General features: G+C 65.0%; 2 protein-coding genes across 8 annotated transcripts in view; one reads left to right on the top strand and one right to left on the bottom strand.

The window, feature by feature from the left end:
- The window catches only part of MAST3 (microtubule associated serine/threonine kinase 3), a 29,491-nt gene extending 21,735 nt beyond the window's left edge, over nt 1-7,756 (bottom strand). For 2 of the 7 annotated variants that reach the window (XM_064396293.1, XM_064396286.1), the window contains exon 1: nt 327-589. In XM_064396293.1, coding sequence (XP_064252363.1) covers nt 327-412 — 86 coding nt within the window. In that variant the 5' untranslated portion in view covers nt 413-589. Of the gene's footprint in view, nt 1-326; nt 590-2,326; nt 2,417-2,865; nt 3,012-4,256; nt 4,289-7,629 lie in introns of those variants that run through there. The other 5 variants (XM_064396289.1, XM_064396291.1, XM_064396295.1 and 2 more) reach the window with 5 other exon arrangements.
- A 295-nt stretch (nt 7,757-8,051) lies between these two features.
- On the top strand, nt 8,052-14,405 carry IL12RB1 (interleukin 12 receptor subunit beta 1). The gene is given in 15 exon segments (XM_064396347.1): nt 8,052-9,973; nt 10,306-10,423; nt 10,502-10,671; nt 10,754-10,905; nt 11,379-11,421; nt 11,549-11,659; nt 11,747-11,829; nt 11,907-12,218; nt 12,220-12,394; nt 12,474-12,575; nt 12,752-12,892; nt 12,968-13,111; nt 13,226-13,322; nt 13,403-13,484; nt 13,585-14,405. Coding segments are annotated over 15 exon segments (2,283 nt in total). The 5' UTR covers nt 8,052-9,927; the 3' UTR covers nt 14,092-14,405.
- The last annotated feature ends 8,818 nt before the right edge of the window (nt 14,406-23,223 follow it).

Raw genomic sequence — 23,223 nt, 5'->3', positions numbered from 1 at the left:
CCCCGATCACCCCCACGAACCCCCCAAACCACACATCCTGATCACCCCATGAACCCCCCAAACCACGCACCCCAATCACCCCCATGAACCCCCAAACCACACACCCCAATCACCCCCATAAATGCCCCAAACCACGCATCTCACTCACCCCATGAACCCCCCAACCCACACACCCCAATCACCCCCATGAACCCCCCAAACCACGCACCCCGGTGCATCCCCCGCTGAACCCCCCTCAAACCACGGACCCCGGGGCCGCGCCCAGCCGGAGCCCCTCCCGCCGGTGCCCCCCGGTGCCCCCCGGTGCCGGTGGCGGCCGCCGGTACCTCTTGGAGCGCTGGAGGAGGGCGCCGGCCGCCCGCTGGCCCCGGTAACCGGGCGGGGCGGCTCCCCAGCAGCTCGGGTCCGACATCGCGGCCCCGCCGGGGCCCGGCCGCGTCCTCCGGTACCCAGCGGCTCCCCCGGCACCGAGCGGCGCCGCCGGGAGCGTGCGGGGCCGCGCCGGGGGCCCGGAGCGGGGCCGGGAGCGGGGCCGGGAGCGGGACCGGAGCGGGACCGGAGCGGGGCCGGGCTCCCGCCGCCTCCCGCCGCCGCCGCCTCCCGCTGCCGCCCGCCCCTTCCCGCCCGGCGGCGGCGGGGTTACCATGGAAACGGGCAGCGCCCCGAAACGGGGTCGGGGTTGCCATGGAGACGGGGGGATCACCCCCCAAAAGGACAGGAAGTGGGGGGTGGGGGGGTGACCGGGGAAAGGAGGCAGAGGAACAAAACGGGTCGGGGTTACGGTAGGGATGGGGCATCACCCCAAAAGAAGGTCGGGGTTGGGCTGGAGGTGGGGCAGCAGCCCAAGAGGAGGTCGGGATTGCCGTAGAGGCAGGGCAGCACCCCAAAATGGGGCCAGGGTTAGACCAGAGATGGGGCAGCGCCCCAAAATGGGCTTAGGGTTACCATAGAGACAGGGCAGCACCCCAAAATGGGGTCAGGATTACCATGGAGATTCAACAACTGCTGCTGATGCCTTCGAGGGGCACAAATATCATCCCCTAAGTCAGCCGGGGCAGCCCCAAAGCCCCCTGCCAGCCGAGGGATGTGTCCTCTGAGGGCACCCACAGAGTCCTGGCAGTGCCCTGCAACCTCCTGCCCACAGTTCAGCCAGGGAGATCCCAGCTCAGAGCCAGTGACACCCACCCTCCTGCGTGGTGGCACACCAGGGCCACACCGAGCTGTATGGGATGGCACTGCCACACTCACCAGGCCAGTGTCACAGCCTGAAATCGTGGCACTGCTGGGTTGCCAGGGGTTCAGCACCTCTCCCCTTAGCTCCTGCCCAGCAGCCATGAGACACCAGCACAGACTGCCTGTCCTCGTCCCCATCCTCATCCCCCTTCCTTGTCACCATCAGCATCCCAAAAACTCTCTCCTCAAGGCCTCAGCTGAGCACTCACAAGGCCAGGCTGGTTTTCCACATGCTGCAGTCACCACGGGGCAAGGCAGGGCTAGCAGAGAGGGCACAGGCAGGGCACAGGCAGGGCACGGGCACGGGCAGGGCAGGGCACAGACACAGGCAGCCCCGGGCTCCTGCCCTGCTGCCCACAAGTGGCCCTGCCTGTTGCTGAGCAGCGCCTGAGCCGCCGCCGGATTCCGCTCCGCCGCCACCAGCTGCTCTCCCCGGCAGACGGACGGACAGACGGACGGAGGCAGCGGCTCAGCCCCCGCTGCCGAGCAGGTGCAGCTCTGTGCCACGGGGCACAGGGCGGGGTGTGACGGCGGTGCCAGCGCAGCTGGTGCACCTTGTCCCCGGGGCAGAGGCACAGGGCGCAGGGCCCGGCCACCGCCTGCACCGGCGGGGCACACAGGGGGCTTGTGGCACTTTTGGGAAGGGTAGAGGGGGGAACCCACCCCCCGGAGCAGCCCCTGCTCACCTTCAACACGTGGCAGGGCAGAAAAGGGACAGAGGAGGTGCCATGCCCGGTCCCACCCTGCTCCCATCACAGGGCCCGGTCCATTCTCAAAGCCTCCCTGCTCAACAGGGGTGCTCAGAGCCTGAGCTTGAGCTGCTGTCACAACACCCCCAGTGGGGCTCCCCAAAATGGACCAGCCAGCAGCAGAACAAAGCCAGCAGCACAGCCAGGCTGGATTTGGGGTGGGCAGGGGTTGGCACAGACCCCAGCCACATCGCTCCATGTGTCCCATCAAAGAGAGTAGTACCCTTTTGGGGTGCCCCAGGACATCCCTGGTGGAGGGGACCCACCTTTCTGTCCCCATCTCCACCTGTCCCCCCTCATTCCCTGGAGCCACGGTTCCCAGGGAGGGTTCGGGGGGGCCTTACCTCCAGGGGTGCAGGGTTAGTAAGGGGCTGCAGGGGCTGCAGGGGCTGCAGGGGCTCAGCAGCGTCGGGCTCTGGCTGCTCGGAGACAAGCTGCAAGGCAAGACGAGCCGGCGCGCTGTCAGCGGCTGATGGATGGCGCTGGTGGCCCCTCGGTGGCACCGTGCCCTGCGGCCGGAGGGGGCCGGGGCCCAGAGCGGAGGGGACAGGGGCCGGGGGGGTCAGGCGGGGAAAGTGAGGCAGGGCTGGAGGGGGAGCGCCGAGGACAGCAGGGACACTGCAGGGTCTGAGGCAGCGGCCGGGAAAGGCGGCGGGAGGTCTGGCGCTGCCGCGGGGGCTGTCACCGGCAGAGTCCGGGGCTGTGACCGCAAGGAAGGACCAGGACCTGCGGCCCGGGGGTGGGGATGCCGCGGGATAGGAGTGGACCGGGATGGGGCACGTGTCGGGACAGGGAAGAGCGGGACGGGGATGGCCCAGGGTCCTGCCGCCCTCCCCCGGTGCCGGTGCCGGTACCGGCGCGCCCCGCCCCGGCTCCGACTCACTCCAAGGTCAGCGAGGGGATCTTCAGCCTGTCCCGACGCGACTTCATGCCGCCGCCGCCCCGCTCCGCTGCCGCTCCGCTCCCGCCGCACCGGCTGCCCCCGCGCTGGGCGGCTCCCGCGGGCGGGCGGCACCGGCGGCCCCGACGGGGCTCCCTGCTCGGCCCGCCGGGCCCGGCCCGCCCCCGCGGCACGGCACGGCACGGCACGACACGGCACGGCACGGCACGGCACGGCACGGCACGGCAGCCCCCGGGTCCCCTCGCACCCGACCCGGCCCAGCGGCCGCCCCGATCCGGAGCGCTCCCGGGATGTGCCGGGGCGCTGCCGCTGCTGAGGCACCGCAATGCCAGCACGGCCCCGGTACAGCCCCGGTGCAGCCCGGTACAGCCCGGTACAGCCCGGTACAGCCCCGGTGCAGCTCGGTACAGCCCGGTACAGCCCCGGTACAGCCCCGGTACAGCCCCGGTACGGCCCCGGTACAGCCCCGCTACAGCCCCGCTACAGCCCGGTACAGCCCCGGTACAGCCCCGGTACAGCCCCGGTACAGCCCCGGTGCAGCTCGGTACAGCCCGGTGCAGCTCGGTACAGCCCGGTACAGCCCGGTACAGCCCCGGTACAGCCCCGGTACAGCCCGGTACAGCCCCGGTGCATCCCTAACCGTGCCAGTATGGCTGCAGTACATCCCTAACACCGCCCCAGTGCTCCCGCCGTGCATCCCCAGCACAGCCCCGGCACAGACACCCAGGGCAGCTCTGCAGCAGCCCCCTACCACACCCCAGTGTACCCCAGTACACCCCAGTACTGCTCAGAACACCCCAACACACCCCAGTGTACCCCAGTACACCCCAGTACTGCTCAAAACACCCCAGTACACCCCAGTACTCATCAGAACACCCCAGTACAACCCAGTACACTCCAGTACACCCCAGTACTGATCACAACACTCCAACACACCCCAGTGTACCCTAGTACTGTTTAGAACACCCCAACAAACCCCAGTATACCCCAGTACACCCCAGTGTACCCCAATATGCCCCAGTACTGCTCAGAACACTCCAACACACCCCAGTACATCCCAGTACACTCCAGTACACCCCAGTACTGCTCAGAACACCCCAACACACCTACAGCAGAGCACAAACACCCCAGCACACCCCAGTTAACCCCAGTACACCCCAGTTAACCCCAGCACATCCCAGTACTCCCCAGCAGATGAGCAGTCAGGTCCCTCCAGTGCCAGAGAACACCACGATGCCACCCCGGATTTGGGGACAACGAGCCCCGGTGCCATTCGACAGCCATCCCTGCTGCCACCCGCGGTGGCAGTGCTGTGTCCCAGGTGTGACATGACCCTCCCGGTGACACCCCCCCCGCCCTAAGCTCGCACTTACGCTCTTCCTCGGCGCGGCAGGCTCAGCTCCTTCTGCAACGAGACAAGCACGAGGTGGGGTCAGAGCGTGCCCTGGGAGCCGGGGGTGCCACCTGCCACTCTGCCAGCCACACCCACACGCCTGGCAGCACCCCCACTGCCACACAGTGTCACCACAGCATCGATCCCCGCTGGCAGTGCCCACGGGGAGGGTGACAAATCACCCAGCACAAGAGGACATCTTCCAGTGTCCCCAGAGCTGCTGGTCCCATGGGCAGGCCCAGGAGCGGTGGCACGAGGGCGGTGCAGTGGGAGCAGCACCCATGGTGGCTTCACCCTGTCCCCACCTCGTCCCCCCCGGGCCCGGGAGTGGGAAGCAGCCAGCAGCCCCTAGGTTATTTATTTTTCCAGCCTCTGGGAATGTTTCTTGTGAGAACTGTTTGCTCACAGGTGGTGCAAAGGGCCAAAGGGCAGCTGGGGGCAGGAACCCACGCCAGTGCCATCCTCCTGGTGTGCTGGGCACCAGCACTGCTCTGGTCCCCACCCGTGTGCCACCTGTCACCCCACAGAGTGACACAGATTCCGCCAGCACACTGTGAGTGGCACAACGTGGACAGGCTGAAGTGTGGCCTGGCACAATGTGGAATGCAGGGCCATGAGGCAGCTGCAGGTGCTGGTTAATGCCCCATCATTGCCCTGACCCTGTGCCCACCAGTCCCGTACCCCTGAGCAGCCAGGACCCATTTTTGGCACAGGCACGGAGCTCCCTGCGGGCTGGAGCTGCTGCCACCCATGTGGGGGCCCCCAGCAGCATCCATCCAGCCCCCAAACCCCGGGGTAGCCATGCCCCATCCTGCTGCCCACGCCACGCAGCCCCTGTGGAAATCCCGGGATTGGGGCGCGCTGCAACGCAGTGATGCAGCAGCATTGCCATGGCAACGGGTGACATCATGCCTGGGTGCACAGGGACGCGGCAGCCCCGGGGCCCACGGGTGCACGTCTGCCCCGGGGTGCCATGGGACACGTCTGTGGGTGCAGGGACGGGGGACAGGGCGTGGGTGTGGGTGTCCCAGCACGGGCTGACCCCAGGCCCGGGCAGGGTGAGGGGATATGGGGTCCGTACACAGAGTGGGAGCCCCCAGCACTCCCAGCCAGCCCTGCTGTCACCCAGCCTGGTCCCCAGCCACACCTGGAGCTGTGCCACTGGCCACCAGCCCCTGCACAGGGCAGGAAGCAGAGGGGGGGGTCACGCTGGGGGTTTTAGTGCTCAGCTTTGTGCAGATGGAACAGTGGGACAGAGGACTGTCCCCCGTGCTCACCCACACCCATCTATGGGTGCCAGTGCCCAGAGAATCCAATACCCTTCACTGCCAGGGTCTCTCTGGCCACTCTGTGTCCCCAGGGACACCCAAAGCATCCCCGGTGGCCCTGAGGGCCCCTGTGGGGGCAGTGTCACAGAGCCAGCACCCACAGGGTGCACCACACACCAGCACTGTCCAGCACTGTGCCTGTCCCTTCAGCGAGTCCCAGGGGGAGCCAGGATTAACCATCAGCTGATCCCTGTGAGGACAGCACTGGGGACTGCACTGGGGACAGCACTGAGGATGGCATCGGGGATGGCATCGGGGATGGCATCGGGGGTGGCATTGGGGGTGGCATCGGGACAGCATTGCTGCTCAGCACTTTGGGATTAAGTCCCTGGTGGGAGCCCCTTCCCACCCCTCCTGCCACGGGCGTGTGGGCACTCAGCCGGGTGCCCCGCTCTGCCCTTCCCGGGACTGCCGGGAACGACCCGCAGAGCCCCGGGCCCCGAAGCCCAGGGCCCTGGCTCTGCCCATCGCAGCCGCGGGGAGGCAGCCCCGGGCTCCCCCCGGGCTGAGCGTGCAGCGGAGCGCAGCTGCCCGCCGAGCTGCCAGCTCGGATGAGGCAGAGCCGTGCCATCCTCCAACCGCGCCGACAGCTCCGCCCGGGCCCCCGGATACTGCAGATGGGGATGGAGGCGTCAGGTCACCCGGAAAATCCGGCTCAGCACTCCGCTCTGCCAGCCGGGGGTCCCCGGTCACCACCCCCCCAGCGCGGCAGGGGAGCCAGGGCTGCTGCGGGAGCGGCTGCAGGGGGGGCAGGAGGATGGGGGTCCCTCTGCCCGAGGGAGCAGCAATGCCAGGCAGGAGAGGGGCTCAGAGAGGGGCTGGCACAGCGGATCGGCACGAACCGGCATCGGGAGCTGGGCTGGAGGGACCACGGTGCTCCCACGGGAGCCCCCGCACAGCTGGGTACCAACCCAGCATCCCAGGGCACAGCTGGGCTCGGACCCTGCCAGGCTCCAGGGTACCCAGCCCGGAGCTGGGCTCAGACCTGCCAGGCTTCAGGGTGGGTGCCCGGAGCTGGGCTCTGACCCTGCCAGGCTCCCGGGGGGTGCCTGGAGCTGAGCTCAGACCCTGCCAGGCTCTCGGGGGGGTGCCTGGAGCTGGGCTCAGACCCTGCCAGGCTCTCGGTGGGTGCCCAGAGCTGGGCTCAGACCCTGCCAGGCTCCAGGGTGGGTGCCTGGAGCTGAGCTCAGACCCTGCCAGGCTCTCGGTGGGTGCCCGGAGCTGGGCTCAGACCCTGCAAGGCTCCCGGGGGGGTGCCCGGAGCTGGGCTCAGACCCTGCCAGGCTCCCGGGGGGGTGCCCGGAGCTGGGTTCAGACCCTGCCAGGCTCCCGGGGGGGTGCCCGGAGCTGGGCTCAGACCCTGCCAGGCTCCAGGGTGGGTGCCCAGAGCTGGGCTCAGACCCTGCCAGGCTCCCGGGGGGGTGCCCGGAGCTGGGCTCAGACCCTGCCAGGCTCCCGGGTGGGTGCCCGGTTCCTGTTCCTCCTGTCCCACGCTGCTCACACACAGCACCCAGCCCTGGCCCCCGCAGCACCCACCTGTCACCCACAGCCCCCATCTCTCGCCCCCCCCACGCAGAGCCCCCCACTCCTGCTCCTCTCACACTCCCGCAGAGCACCCAACTCCCACCGGCAGCACCCACCTCTTGCACACGCAGAGCACCCCCCTCTCACCCGCAGCACCCACCTCTTGCACACGCAGCACCCTCTCCACACGCACCCAGAGCACCCCCAGCACCCCCCTCTGCCCACCCACCCCCGGAGCACCCATCCCCCGACTTACAGCACCCACCCCTCGCAGAGCCGCATCCGGAACACCCACCGCTCACCCCCAACACCCACCGCCCACCCGGAGCACCCACCTGGCACCCACAGCACCCACCCGGCACCCACAGCGCCCGCCCCCCGCGCCCCCGCAGCGCCCACCCCTTGCAGACCGGCGCCCCCCGCCCAGGCTCACCGGGAGCGGGCTCCCTCCCGCCCCCGCCCCGCCGGCCTGCGCTGCCGGTGCCGGTGCCCGGTGCTCACCTGGAGGCCCCGGCGCCGCAGGATGCTGGGCTCGTCCATCCCGCCGCGCCGCCGCCGCCGCCTCCCGCTGCGCCCGCTCCGCCCGGTGCGCCCGGTCCGCCCGCCGGTGCGCCCGGGGCGCCGCCCAGCGGCCCCGCCGCGTCACCGGACGCGCATCAGCACCGAGCCCGCGGCTGGCACGGCACGGCACGGCTCGGGGCTGGCACGCCATGGGGCTGGAACGGCACAGCATGGGGCTGGCACGGCACGGCTCGGGGTTGGCACGGCATGGGGCTGGAACGGCACAGCATGGCATGGGGCTGACATGGCATAGGGCTGGCATGGTGTGGGGCTGGCATGGCACAGTATGGGACTGGCACAGCATGGTATGGGGCTGGCACAGTATGGGGCTGGCACAACACAGCACGGGGCTGACATGGCATGGCATGGGACTGATATAGCATAGGGCTGGCATGGCATGGGGCTGACATGGCACAGTATGGGACTGGCACAGCACGGGCAGCATGGCACAGCACAGGGCTGGCACAGCATGGCATGGGGCTGGCACGGCACAGAACTGGCATGGCATGGCATGGCATGGCATGGTTCTGGCACAACATGTGGTTGGCACAACACAGCATGGGACTAACACGGCATGGGGCTGGCACGGCATGGGTCTGGCATGGTACAGTGCAGGGCTGGCACGGCATGGAGCCAGAGCGACTCAGCATGAAGTGGCACGGCACGGCATGGGGCTGGCACGGCCTGGGCATGGCACAGCAGGGGGCTGGCACAGCATGGCATAGGGCTGGCATGGCCTGGGGACGGCGCAGCATGCCATGAGCCCCACATGGGCCAGGGCTGGAATGACACATCACATCAGACAGGAAGGCACGAGGCTGACATGGCATGGGGCTGAAATGGCAAGAGACTGGCACAACATGGGGCTGGCACAACATGGGGCTGGCACGGCACGGGGCTGGCATGGCATGGCAGGGTGTGGGGGCTGACAGGGCACGGTACATTCTGGGTTTGGCACAGCCTCCTGGCTCAGTACAGCCCAGTGTGGCACACTCTGGCGTGGCATGGCACAGTATAGCACATCATGAGGTTGGCAAAGGCTGGCACAGTCTGCCTGGCTCAGCACATCCTGGCACTGCAGAGTCTGCCACAGCATGGCACAGCATGGCACAGCATGGCACAGCATGGCACAGCCCAGGCCTGGCACAGCCTTTCTGGCTTGACACAGCCCAGCACAACCGCTCTGGCACACAGATGATGGCCTGGGGCTGGCACAGTCTGCCTGGCATGGTACAGCCCAGCATGGCAGGGCCTGGGGCTGGCACAGCAGGGATGGGGTTGGGAGCCTGGTGTGGTCCAGCCCAGGTTTGTCCTGGTTGCCACAGAGCAGCACAGAGCGTGTGGCCTGGGCACACTGTCCAGTACAGCCCAGCATGGCATGGCACAGCCTGGCCTGGCCTGGTTCAGCATGGCACAGCCCAGTCCTGCTGTCTCTTTTGGCACAGCAAAGCCCAGCACGGTGCAGTCTGGCACGGCACAGCTTGGTGTGCCCCCCCACGCCGGGCAGGACAGGGGGGCACACCGGGAGGTGCCAGGGGACCCTCTGTGCCCGCAGCCCGGCCGTGCCCACGCTGTCCCAGCAGCGCAGGGACGCTGCCGCCACCGCCGCCCTCCGGCGCCGGGCAGGGGCCGCACAAGGAGCCGCTTTCTGCGGGAACAAGGGCACTCTGTGCCCGGTGCCACCCGGCTCCATCGTCGCGGGTCACACGGCTCTGGTGCCCCGGTGCCACCGCGCTCTCCTGCTCACTGGGGCTTTGTTCTCGCGGCGCGGGGAATGAGCGGCTCTGGGGACAAGCACGACAGCCCAAAAAAAACCCAGAGAACCCCATCCTGGAGATTCACCCCGTTACGGGCAGAGCAGAAACACGCTGAGTGCAAAAAAAAAAGAAAAGAAAAAAAAATCAAAAACCCCAAGACTCCTCTTTCGCTTACCTTGCGCTTCTGGCCGTGCCGGGGCACGTGGCGCGGCCGGGACACGCGGGGCCGGCCTCATCCCGGCACAAAAAGGGGGATCTTTTGGTCGCTTTCTCTTTTGTTTTTTGCCCAAGTGGGGCATGCACTCGCGTCTGGGGCTCTGCCCCGCCTGGGAACGGCACGCTCTGGGCAGAAGAGGAAACCCCGAGCGCGGGAAGCTGCGCTGAGCACCGGGGCTGCCGCCACGCCCGAGAGGGGCACGGGGGGTGCGGGGGCACCGGGAGGGGCAGCGGGGCCCCGGATCCGCTGCGGGACACCCCGGCCATGCTGGGGGGGCTGCTGGCGGCGCTGGCGGCGCTGGCGCAGGGCGGTAAGTGCTCCTGCGGTGCTGGGAGATGAGAGATAACTTCAGAAGACTTTCAATGAATGATTCGGGGGCGATAAGAGCTGGGGAGCTCCCGGAGAGAGATGGAGATACTCACCCAAAACCACAGGGACGGAGTAAAGATGGTGAAGGGGAGAGTGGCACCGGAATCACCGGGGAGGGGGAACACGGGGGGCTTGGGGTGAGAATCGCTGGTGCCGCTGCTCTGATTCCCCATTTGAGCAACACGGCAAGCAGGCAGCAGCCACACCACTGCTCCCCCAAGCACGGGATGGAGCTGGGATGCAGCGGCCTCCAGCCACTGCCCTGTCCCGCAGGCACCCTGGCAGCCCACGACTTCTCCTGCTGGAAGAAATGCGACACCCACAAGCCTTTCTACTGCTCCTGGCCGCCCCTCGGCCCCGCCGGCAGCACCTCCTACATCCTGAACCTCTGGTGAGTTGGGCAGCGCGGCGGGGAGGGGGAGCCCCTGGGATGAGTCCCGGTGCCACCCTGTGCCCGCTCCCTCCCCAGCTTTGAGAAGCGCGGGCTGTGCCGCCGGTTTGAGGCGGGCACGGTGCCCAGCTACAGCCTCTCGCACACCCAAGTGTACACCTTGGTTAACACCACGGCCTGGGTGGAGGCACGCTGGGGGGACCAGCTCCGCAGGACCCCCAACCACACCCTTCACCTCAACGAGGCTGGTGAGTGCCCCGGGGGCCGGGCTGGCAGCCAGCACCGCCACTGGAAACTGCCAGACCACCCAAAACTGCCTCATCTTTCCAGTCAAACTGGTTCCACCTCCTGCTGGGATGTCCTTCTCCAAGGCTGGTGGCCAGCTGAGGCTGCGGGTGCCGCGGCCGCCGTGCCGGAGCCTGAAGCAGCCGCCACAGCACGAGGCTCGCTTCTGCAGGGAGGGAGGCAGCAGCTGGACACAGGTAAAAATGCTGTTTGCTGGAGCTGGCAGTGACTGAGAGCACAGCCAGGAGCACCACGGCAGCCCAGGGAGTGTGGGGGCTCAGTGATGTCACTGTCCCCCCCCAAACCCAGCTGTGTCCCATCTGTTTCCCTGGGTTATCAGCTCTGCCTCATCCTCTGGCCATGGGATCCTGCTGCTGCCCATAACAGGATTCTCAGGGATTACACAGAAAAAAACCCAGTATAGTAATGACGACAATGGATCAAATCCAGATGCTTGTCCCCAGTGAAGCTGTCACAGCTGGGGACCCCCATCCCTCTCAGCTGCTGCCAGGAGTGTCCCAGGATTGAGGGGGCCCCTGGCCACCATGTCCCCTGCACTATTTGGCTCTCCCAGGCCTTGGGGTGTTTGGGGATCACAGGGCAGCACTGATGTCCCAGTGAAATACTGGTTTTACTGGGAGGGTGTCTCCATGCCTGGTTCCCTCTGCAGGTGACATGTGAGACCGTGATGGTGACAGCTAAAGAAAACTCAGGTTGGTTTATCCTGTGGGGTTGTTGGGGACAAGCACCTCCTGGGGGTGCTCCCCAGCCAGCAGCCTGTAATGGCCAAAAGCTGGGGAAAGGAGGGGTCACCCAGGTGGCCCTGCTACCCCTCTCTAGTGACCTGTGCCCTGGGGGTCCATGGCACCTTCGTGGTCCAGCTCCGGCACAAGCCTCCCCACTGGAGCAGCTACTGGAGTGACTGGAGCAGCAACATCTCCATTCCCGAGGGTGAGGAAGAGGAGAGAGAGGAGCCTGGTGAGATCCCAACAGCTCCCAAAAATGTTGATGGCTCAGTCAGGCCTGTTCCTCCCACAGAAATCCTGAGGAGGCCAGTGCTGAGCCATCAGCTGGGCAAACTGGGGACAGACGGGCAGCGGGTGCTGAGGCTGAGCTGGCAGGTACAGCGGCATCTCTGGGGCCTTCCTGGGTGTCCCCCACCCTTTCACCCCCTGAGTCCCCCCCTTTTCCTCTCCAGCCAGTCCTCAAGGAGCAGAGCAATGTCACCTACAAGCTGCACGTCACCATGCTGGCGTGTGGCTGTGCAGGGTCACCTGAGGAGGACACGGTGGCGCTGCCCGGGGAGGTGACAGAGCACAACCTCACCCTCTCCGGGGCGGAATACCAAATCCTGCTGACCGCCGCCAACGCCGCGGGGCCGGGGCCGGGGCGGCAGCTCCGTGTGCCGGCAGAGCAGCGCGCAGGTACCGCCCCTGTAGGAACGCCGAGCTCACCCGGCAGCCCTCAGGGCGTTATTTTTCCCAGCTACCCCGAATATCCCCCGTTTCATCCCAGATCTCAGCTTCAAGGAGATCAGTATGGCCGGCAGCGCCGTGAGCGCGCAGTGGGAAGCGCCGGTGGCCGGGGATGCTTTCTGCTTCGAGCAGCAGGCGCTGGAAGAGCCTCCCAAACAGGGAGTCTGCGTCCGGCAGGGATTCCCTGCCAACAGCACCCACGTGCAGAGAGGCAAGGGAGCGCCCCAAGCCCCCGCTGTGCCCCCAGCCGGGGTCAGAGGCTCTGACCAGCAGCCCCTGTTCCTCCCCAGGAGCGCTGGGAGCGCCGGGCTGTCACCGCCTCGCCGTGCACGGCTGGGACACGCAGCGTGGCTGGGCCACCTTCGCCCTGGGGCACCGCTACGCCGGCAACGGTGAGTGTGTGAGCACCGAGCACGGAGTGTCCGAGCCCGGAGCATCCGAGCACCCGAGCACGGAGTGTCCGAGCACCCGAGCACGGAGTGTCCGAGCACCCGAGCACGGAGTGTCCGCACCTGCTGCGCTCCAGGAGGGGCGCTCCCGAAATAATCCCCCGGTTTTGTGCACGCAGATTCGCTGGACGTGCCCTTCAACATCAGCGCCGGGGATGCCGCGGTTGTGCTCCAATGGGAGCCGTCCCCACGGGCCGCCTGCCCCGGCGTGCTGGCCAAGTACCTCGTCTGCCACGTGGCCGAGGGGGACAACGTGACCTGTGAGTGGGACCCCCAGTCCCCCTGGGGCAGGAGGAGGGTGCCAGAGTGCCCCACATTCGGTTTTGTTTGCCCAGACAGTGAAGTGGATGCCACGGCATCAAACTACACCCTCCAAAACCTCCGGCCTGGCACAGGCTACAGGGTGGGCGTTTGGGAGGTGACAGAGGACAGCGAGAGGACCTGCAGTGCTTGGTGGCCCTTCCAGACCAAGGCGCTGGGTAATGGCTGAGACCACGGGGTGCTCTCCCCACTGTGTGCTCACCCTCACCCCAAAACGTCTCCTATGTCCCTGCTGGGGCAGAATGCCACCACCCAGCCATGCCCACCCTCAGGTCCCCAGGGAGCACGGTGGAGAGGCAACCTGAACTACCTGGGCATCTGGCTTGGTGTCCCTGCTGCGGCTGCCATCTACCACCTGAGCAAAAGGAGGTGACAGAGTGCCCTCGTCCCCAAAGCCGCTCAGGCCACCCCGTCATTGCTCATCCCCTCACCAAGCTCTCCCTCCCCAGGGCTCGCCGCCTGCTCTTCCCACCCCTTCCCAAGCCCGTGGGCACCAAAGCCATCCAGTTCTCGGCCGGCGACACGAGCCAGGTGAGGTGGAAGGCGCAGGAGGGGGCAGATGCCACAGCGCCAAACACCCACGCACAGCCCTGGCACGGGATGTTCCACCCCAAACCCACCCAACCCCCAGGGCCAGCCCCGGACAGGCCTCCTGGAGCCCTCGGAGAGGTTCAGCCCAGCCGAGCTGCTGCTGCCGGAGCCTGATCCCAGCGAGGACACGGCTGACACGGGCACCGGGAGTGCGGTGCCGCACCCCGACGTGCCGCAGCCCGGCCCCGCGCTGGAAAAGCCGGCGACAGTGGTGACATCCCCGGCGGGCTGCGGGGAGGAGCTGCCCTTCGCCTACCGCCGGCAGGAGATGCTGAGCCCGGTGGGGTCTGGCAGCACCAGCTGCACCGGGCACCCACCCCGAGAGGAGGAGGAGGAGGAGGAGGAAGAGGAGGAGGGACGGCAGGGGCTGCACCAGCCGCTGATCCCCATCGCCCTGCTCATCTCCGACAAACCCATCATCATCAGGGATGAGGAAGGGTGGGATCCCCCGCCAGAGGAGCGGCTGCCGCAGCCATCGGCAGGAGGGAGCGGCGGGGGTGGGCACGGGGCGTCCCCTGGAACGCGGAGTGTCTGTGTGGGACGCTGAGTGCCCAGCCCGAGGGTGGCACCGGCACTTCCAGGGGGGTTCTGGTTTCCAGGGCACGGAAGGCGATGCCTCTGGATGCAGCACTGCACCGGGACAGGGTTTGGCCACGTAATTTCCAGCCTCAACCTAAGCAAAAGCAGCTGAAGAGTCTGGCCAGGACCGAGGATATTTCCATGCCTGGACTGGGAGGAGAGGCAGAACTTCATCCCAGCCGGCTGCTACCTCTGAACCAGTATCCTGGTGGGGACACAAAAAGCCCCAGCACTAAACACCCGCTACCTACAAAGAAAAAAAAAATAAACACAAACATTGAAAAATTAAAATAACTGCACAAAGCAGCAGGGCTGAGATGTTGTTTTTTTTTTCCTCGCCTGACCTGAGCAGATTACAGCAAGGATTTAGAGCCGAGGTTCAATCCAGGGCTGGGGAGGACGGGGGTGATCCATGGGGGCCCCCCCAGCCCCTTCCCGTGGGGCCACGCCACCGCCTCGGGCCTTATCTGGGACAGAACAGGAGACGAAAAGCGATCTGTGGTTTTCTCCGCCTGACGCTGCGGTGTTTACTTGCTGAGAGGGCAAAAAAAAAAACACCTTAAAAACCGAAAAGCTCCGTGGGTTTAGTAACACGGGGAAATCCAGGTGCACAGCCGCGGTGTCTGAGCCATTGACACTCGGCCTCCGCTGCTGCTCTTGGCTCCACTCGTGTTTTGCAAAGCATTTCGCTCCAATTGCACGAGCAGCAGCGGCACCCGCGGGCGGAAACCGCGGCGATGGCAGCGGGGACAGAGCCCGGGGCGGCTCCGGCAGCCGGACCCGGCAGGGACGGCCGGGCTCGGGTTTGGGGCCGCTCCCAGCGCTCCGGGGGGAGGCGGCCGCGGTGCTGCTGCTCCCGTGGCCGGGGGGCTCATCCAGATGGGACCCCCATCGCCGTGCCACCAGCGCCGTGACACCAGAGCAGTGCCACCAGCGCCATGCCACAAGAGCAGTGCCACCAGTGCTGTGTCACCGGTGCCATGTCACCAGTGCAGTGCCACCAGTGCAGTGCCACCAGTGCAGTGCCACCAGTTCAGTGCCACCAATGCAGTGCCACCAGTTCAGTGCCACCAGCACCACCAGTGCAATGCCACCAGCACTGTGCCACCAGAGCAGTGCCACCAGTGCAGTGCCACCAGCAGTGTATCACCAGCACTGTGCCACCAATGCAGTGCCACCAGTGCAGTGCCACTAGAGCAGTGCCACCAGCACCATGCCACCAGCGCTGTACCACCAGCACCGTGTCACTAGTGCCACCAGCACTGTGCCACCAGTACTCTGCCACCAGCACCGTGCCACCAGCACAGTGCCACCAGTGGAGTGCTACCAGTGCCACCAGCACGGTGCCACCGCTGCCGGGCCCCGCGCGTCCAGCCCGGCTGCGCTGCTGGTGGAGCCACGAGGTGGCACCAGCCCCACGTCCCCAGCGGTTCCCAAGCTCCTGGCAGAGCACACCCATCGCTCCCTCCCTGCTGTGGCAGGAGTCTGTCAGCCCCCCGTGCCTCTCCTGCCCCCCGGATCCCTGGGGAGCGGCTGCAGGGGGAAGATCTGGCATCCTGCCACGCAGAAGGGCAGCACAGAGGTCAGATTTAGGGATTTTCTTGGGATTTGGGCGATGCCAGGCTCTCTTCAGAGCACAGCAGGCTCATGTGGAGGAAGTATCTGGTTACAGGCAGGGAGGAACGCTCGGGTTTCAGCCCGGCCCCTGTTTACAGGTGGTTTTGGGGGTCAGAGCGAAGAGGGAAAGCGCTGAGGGTCACTGGCAGCTCAGCACGCTCGGGTGGCAGCAGCAAACACACGGCCAGGCTCGGGGCCAGCCCATCATTCCAGCCCATGGAACGAGTTCACAGCAGGACAGCCAGGCCTGGACACTGCATTCAAAACACCCTGGGCAGGGAGGGGACACGAGACCCCCCTCATGGGGTCACTCCCCAGGGATCCATCCCATCCATGGTGCCACTCACATCCCCTCTGACACCTTCAGGGATGTCCCTGTCCCCACCAGTGGCTCTGTCCCCATCAGTGACCCCGTGCATTTTTCCCCACAAATGTCCCGAGCTGGCCAGTGCTCTGCCAGGGACACGGAGCCATGTGGAGCCATGGACGTGCCAGGGAAAACTAATCAAGCCAGGCTTGCCAATTAGTGCTAGAGAACAGCTCAGGACTTGCTAATTAGTTTAAATTTCACAGGACTGGTTTCCAAATGAGTCCCCAGGCGCCACACTGAGCTTGGTGACCCAAGGACAGCTGCCAGGCCAGCTTTTGCAGCCAGGATGTGACTTTGCCTGCTCCTCTATCCCAGCACAGCACCCAGACGTGCCACAGGGCATTGGCTAGGCCAGGCAAGAGCCACTGCCACCCACAGCCAGAGGACAGCTCATTACACCCAGCAGGGGACTCGTTACACCAAGGGGACTCCTTCCAGGACAGCTCTGGGATAAGCAGCCAAAACCCATCCCAGCAGGGGAGAAAAGGTCAGCCCAGTGCCATCAGGATGGATCAACCCCAAAGCCATTCCATGGGGTCCCCTGTTCACACCCAACAGTGCCAGCACTGCCCACACACCCCTGGTGACAGCGTCATCTATGGGCACAAGCATCCCTGCCCTAAAAGGGAAAAACTCCTTTTCTCCTGTTCTCACAGGGTCCCTGTGCTGTGTCCCCAAAAGCAAATGGCACTGGGGACATGTGCCCATGGATTGACCTGGCTCCACTTGCTCCTGTGGAGTGGAAAATTCAGCACTGCATCCCAAGGAAGCAGGAGGGGCAGCCAGAAGGAGCTGCAGGGAGGTGGGGGCAGCCTGGGGGTTTGCTCTTGGCTCCCAGATTTTATAGAATCACAGGATCATTAAGGTTGGAAAAACCCTTGGAGATCATCGAGTCCAACTTCTGATCCAGCAGTGCCCAGCCCACCACTGACCCATGTCCCCAAGTGCCACAGCCACACAGCTTTTAAATCCCTGCAGGGCTGGTGACTCTACCACTGCCCAGGGCAGACTGAGCCAGGGCTTGACAACCATTGAAGAAATTTTTACTAATATCCAACCTAAACCTTCCCTGGTGTGACTTGAAGCCATTTCCTCTTGATTTTGGGGGGTGTGATCTCAGAGATAGAACACAAAACAGCCAGGGGGTTTGGTAAGGCCCCATCAACATCAGCTCTTGGGGGGTCTGAGCCCCTGCAGGAGGAGAACTCCATCCCTGCAGGCCCAGACTGATATTTTAACACCAGATAAAGCTGTTTTGCTCCCAGGTTGAGAAGTCTAACCTGTTTTCCAGCCTCGGGGAAACAGCCCTGTGGAGCCACAGCCTGGCTTTAACAGGGGCAGAGGAGAAGGTCACAGCCCTGCAATCCCCTCTCGTTCATCCATCCCTTTCCCAGCCCCTTCCCTCATCCATTCATCCCTCTCCCAGCCCTTTCCCTGCACCCAGCACCGTTTCCTGCTCCCCAAAGCCCATCCTGGAGAAGAGCTGATGCCAGGGAGAAGTTTGAGCCCAGCCTGACCACCGGCCGTGGCCGGGGGCAGGATTATTTTCTGGGCAAAAAGCCATCACTGCCACCACCTCCACAATGCCACCCGCTGCCTGGCAGATTAGGTGACTTAATCCCTAAGCAAACAAACTGATCCCTGGGAATTTTTTTTTTTTAATTATTTTATTTTAGGCAGAATTCAAAGGCTGCACACAGCTCATCTCACCCACCCCCCAAGCACTGCAAAGCCCCCTTGGGCAAGATATCCAGCAGTTCCCTGTGGTAGGAAACCTCTGCTGCTGGGGAACTGGGGCTTTACCTCCCTAAAAAAAGCTTCTGGAATTCTTTTCCCCCTCAAAAAAAACCCCCAAGAATTGCTGGTACAGACATCCCAGCGGGGGAAGGGGCTGCGGGGCCCTCAGCTGGACAGACAGACACATGTGGACAGAGAGCCGCCGGCCGCAGCCGGGCTCAGCTTGTTTTGAAAGTCACGGGGGTTTCAGCGGCGGCGTTTTGCAACCATTCGGTGTCACAACAACAACAACAACTTCGGTTCTGCTTCGCAAACAGGCCCCGGGGCCGCCCCGGCTCTTTCCTGCTCGCGTCAGCTGCAGCAGCCTCGCCCGGGCCGCGGCTGCTTCCAAACCCGGCCACGGAAAAACGACCTGGAGCAGCAGCGAGAGTGAATATTTCATCTTCCCCCACGCCCAGAGGGGCTCGGAGCTGCCCTGGGGGCGGCGCTGGGTGCTCAGATCACTGATGCTGCGAGCCCCAGCGTGCCCGCCGGGAGAATGGTTAAAAACCAAGTTAAAAACCATCTTCGGGAGAAGTGGTTAAAAACCATCTTCTCCCTGCCCCGAGCGGCCGGGCACGGCAGGAAGCGTTTTCTTTCCTGCAGTTTCAATGTTCTCGGCTGGCTGCTCGCAGGGCCGGCAGCTCCAGGGCCAGCTCAGCCCCTGGCACGGCCGGAGCTTTCCAGGCTTTGGCAGCTGCAGAGCAACAGCTTTGAATTGCGGGAATTGATATTCAACTACGGGATTTTTTTTTCTTTTTTTTTTTTTTTAAATTTTATTTTATTTCAGCGGAAACTTTACACTAACAGTAAAAGAAATCATGAACTCGGGGTGTCGGGAGGCGGGCGGCCGCCTCCGTGCGCTGCCCGGGTATCGGGTGATCGGGAAGGGGAGGACGCTGCGCCCTTATCGGCACTCGCGCTCCCTGCCCCCTTGGCAGCGGAGCCGGCCGGAGCTTTCACAGCATAAACATATTTTGCTCAAGCAGACGGCCAGAGTTGAGCTAAGGACAACTCGATAACCAGAAAACCCCCCAAAAAATCGCCTTTTTACAGCGGTCTCCCCCATCTGTCTCACCCCAGCTCTCTGCCAGCCCAGCTTTGCAGAGATAAACACAGGACCAAGAGCAGCCCCCCCCCCTGTCGCAGATCCGCTCCCGGGGTGTTTGTTTACCAGCTCTTTGCAGGCAGATTCACTCTGCCTCATTTTTTCACAGGCCAAAACCGCCGGGAAAGCGGAGGGAACCGGCTCGAGCCCCTGCGGGTCCGTCCGCAGCCGCCAGCCAGCCGGGACCCCGCGGCTATCGCTGCCCCATCGCAGCGGGGCCGGGATGCGGCGGCTTCTGCACAGCTGCCCCGCAGGAAAATCCCTCTGCCTGCTCCACATAACCCCCCTGTTTAGAGATAAACGCCTTCAGGCTTGCTCATGGTTGGGAAATGGGGAGGGGGCTCTTTGCAGGCTGCTGGAGATGTGTGGGGATCCCTGCGAGCTCGTTGGGCCCCTCTCCCCCAAACCGAGCTTGGGCTGAGCTTTGTTTTTTTGTTGTTGTTGTTGTTGAAATCAGCTCAAATTCGCTGCTTCTTGCAGGGTGATAGGAAGGAGAAAAGGAGCAGAAGCCGGTTTCTGAAGGGTTTGAGGTTGGGGCGCGGGAGGAAGGATCAGAGGCGTGGGGTTTGACAAGGCTGGCCCGTCAGGGTGACAGCCCTGCACTCCTGGCGTCTCAGCTGGGGACAGCCGTGTCCCCCAGAGCAGTGACTGCGGTGTCCCTTGCCCCTCCCTGGTGCCACACGAGCAAAGTTTTATCTGCGGGGTCAGGGCGTGGGGTGTCACCGTGCCACATCCCCCCGGGCATGGTGGGGATGTCACCGTGCCACATCCACCTGGGCACAGAGGGGAATGTCACCGTGCCACATCCCCCCGGGCATGGTGGGGATGTCACCGTGCCACATCCCCCTGAACAAGGCAGGGAGTGTCACCGTGCCACGTCCCCCCCGGGCATGGCAACCCACCCGGGGCTGCGCGGGGACTTCCCCACGGTTTGTGGAGCGGCGCTGGCAGTGACGGCAGCCCCAGCCGGGCGTGGAGCAGCGCTGGGGGCAAAGTCCATGGTGCCACATCCCTGGCACAGGGCACGGCCGTGCCACCCACGCGTGCCGTGGGAGCCGTGCCCATCCCCAGCCAGGCGGGCGCTGTCCCCAAGCTCCCTGTTTGAGTGCCAACACATCACGTGCCGCCGCTGGATGACCCCGGAGGGGGGATTTTTTTTCTTTAAGTATTGTTGTTTTGGTTGGATTTTTTTAACAAAGCCAAAATATTTGCGTCCCCACGGGGACGGCTCTGGGTCACTGAGCACGGACGCCACCCTGGGTCCCGGCAGGAGAGGGGACACCCGGCTCCGTGGGGAGGGTCCCTGGCGCGGTCCCCATGTTTATACATAGACATGTTTGTGCGCGGCACCGGCCCCGTCCTCGCTCCCAAACAACTGGAGGAAAGTCAAAAAGTCACAAAAATTTTCCATTGCCCGAGGAAAGGAGGGAGCGAGGAGTGACTGTGCAAGGGGCCGGGCAGTGCCAGCAGCGAGGGACCCCAAATGAGGGGTCTGACCCAAAAAAAACAAGGGGTTGGTTTTGATATAGTGAATAAAAGTGGCGGTTTGCCCCAAAGACAACACCGGCAGCACCGGCCACCATCGGGGTTTGTGGAGTGTCCCGGTGATGTCACCATGCTGCTGGCACTGTGCTCACAGGGGACGGGACATGTGGCACATGCAACACGGCCACCCGGCCGCTCCAGACCCGTTTTTTGCCATTAAAAAAAAAAAAAAACGGTTTGGAATTAAAAAAATCCTGCGGTTTCTCGGCAGTTTCCCCCCGCAGCCGGAGGGGCTCTCTGCCCGCACCAGGCTGGGGAAAAGCTGCGATTCCTGTCGAGCCGGCGGGAAAAGCCCCGGCTCAGGGATGCGGGGACTTTGCCTGCGGTTTCCGTGGGCGGCAGCAGCTCCGGCAAACAGCGGCTGAGTCAGCGGGCGGAGGGCGGCCGCGATGCCGCCCCGGCATGTCGGGGTGCGCGGCTGCTTCCCGGAGCCCTGGCACGGCTCTGCCCCATGGACGGGAGCCGCAGAGTCCCCGGCCCCAAAGATGCCCAGCCGTGCCGTGCTCAGCCCTGCCCAGGCTGGAGCGAACCCAAAGCAAGGCCTGGTGCTGCTGGGGTCTGTGCGAGTCCCCGCGGTGCTCAGGGACCCTGTAACCCGGGCTGGGCAGGTCCCAGTGCTCCTGAGCCTCCTGCTGCTCCGCAGGGTGCGAGTGCCGCGAGCCCAGCATCCCTGATGCTGAATTTGGGCAGCGCCTGAACCCCGACCCCAGCGCAGGGAAAGAGTGGAGCATTGCACTTGAGCCGAAATCCAGATTTATCCTCCCCGTGCGAACAGATCAGCCCCCGGTGGGTGCCCCCGGCAGGTTCTGGGGTGAGCTGCACCCCGCAGGGCTCAGCCCAGCTGCGATGGGGGAAGGCGCTGCTCGTTTGGGGAGCTGGACGGGAGCCCGGGCCGGAGGCAGCAGCGGCGCAGCTAATCCCGGCCCTCGCAGGGCTGCGCCAGCCCCGGCACATTCTGTCCCTGCCAGCGCCGGGACGGCCACAGGCTCCGCGTGTCACCGTCCCCGCTGGCCCCGCCACCGACCCCCGGGGCCACCGGGCAGCGGGCTCAGCCGCAGGCCGGGCCACCGAGATGGCACCGAGCATCCCCCGGGCACGGGCAGGGCTGCGGGAGACCCCAAAATGCTGCAGGAGCGGGGTGTCCCAGCGCCCGCAGAGCCGCGAGCTGCACTGGGGAGGGGGTCCCACACTGGGGAGGGGTTCCCACATTAGGGAGGGATTCCCACACTGAGGAGGGGGTTTCCACATTGGGGAGTGGGTTCCCACATTGGGGAAGGGGTTCTTACATTGGGGAAGGGGTTCCCACACTGGGGAAGGGGTTCCCACACTGAGGAGGGGGTTCCCACACTGGGAAGGGGTTCCCACACTGGGGAGGGAGTTCCCACATTGGGGAAGGGGTTCCCACACTGAGGAGGGGTTCCCAGCAGCCCTGCGGCCGAGGCAAAGGGGTCCCACAATTTTGGGGCTGAGAGGCACAAAATGACAGCTGGAGGAGCAGAGCAGGGGCTGGGGGCGGGTTTCCGTGCCCCTCGCAAGGAGCAGCTTCTGACGGACGGTCTGGGCAGCATTTTCCAGCGCACGGGGCCAAGAGCTATAAATAATCCCGGCACTGTAATTGCATCACGCGGCTCCCGGCCGGGGTCGGGTCCCGGCGCTGCCCGCAGGGCTCGGGGCCGTTCCGGCTCCGCAGCCCCCCGGGGAGCCCCAGCCCCCCGTGCCAGCAAACCTGGATCAGCCCGGGCTGTTCAACCAGGACTTTGGAGCCGGGGCAGATAAACAACAGAAGGCTGGAGGCAGCGGCGGCAGCGCTGCCAGCGGTTGTGAAAGCACTGCCTGGAAGGGTCCGCACCGTGCCCTGGCTCCAAATGTCCAGACGAGGTATTTTTAGCCCCTCCGGGGTTCAGCATTCAGGAGTGCAGCCCTTTCCTGGCAGGAGCCCCAGCCTGGCCATGGCCCCCCAACCTCGCTGCGCTACTGCCCGACTGTACTGGAGGAACCTGGAGGCGCTGACAAGAGAGATCGCTGCCACACGGGCACCGGGAGCGCTGCCCACCGGCGTTGGGTTCCGGGCCGGCGTGGTGGCCTGTCCCCGTCACCGTGTGACGCATTTCACAGAAAGAGCCAGCAGGACAGGCTCGGGGGGCTGGGCGCTCCCCTCCCCCTCGGGCCGGGGAATAAACAGAATAAACAGCCCCTTGTGCAGCCGGGGCAGATGATCCGGGGCTGACCAGCAGCCCCCGGCCAGCCCCGAATGGCTCCCCTGTGGCAGGCGGCGAGCAGCCTGGTCACAGGGCTGCCTTCGGGGCCATCTTCACCTGGGGGGTGCAGCGCTGTGCTTCGTGTCCCCTTTGATGTCACCAAAAGAGCCCCAAGAGGCCGCAGCACACGGGGCACCGCTGCTGCCAGCGGCAGATCCAGACACGATCCCCCCAAACGGGGATGCAAACAAATTCCCTGCGAGGCCGGTTAATCCTCCCCCGGGAAAAATTAATCAGAGCACCGGGGATGCCAAATAAAAAGCAGATTTGAATAAAGGTTGCAGGAGCACCAGGTTCTCACAGGCAAACACAGGGACAAGTTCTCTCCTCTGGCCCAGGGCAGGAGCACGTGCTCTGGTGCAGCTGTGGGGCTGAGCAGCTCAGCAAACAAAAAAAATAAATAAAATAAAAGTGGGGGGGAATCAC

Source organism: Passer domesticus, chromosome 21 (genome assembly GCF_036417665.1).
Source record: "Passer domesticus isolate bPasDom1 chromosome 21, bPasDom1.hap1, whole genome shotgun sequence".
NCBI classification, from domain to species: Eukaryota; Metazoa; Chordata; class Aves; order Passeriformes; family Passeridae; genus Passer; species Passer domesticus.
Note: the sequence above shows the minus strand (reverse complement) of the source record. Positions and strands in the feature narration are given on the sequence as shown.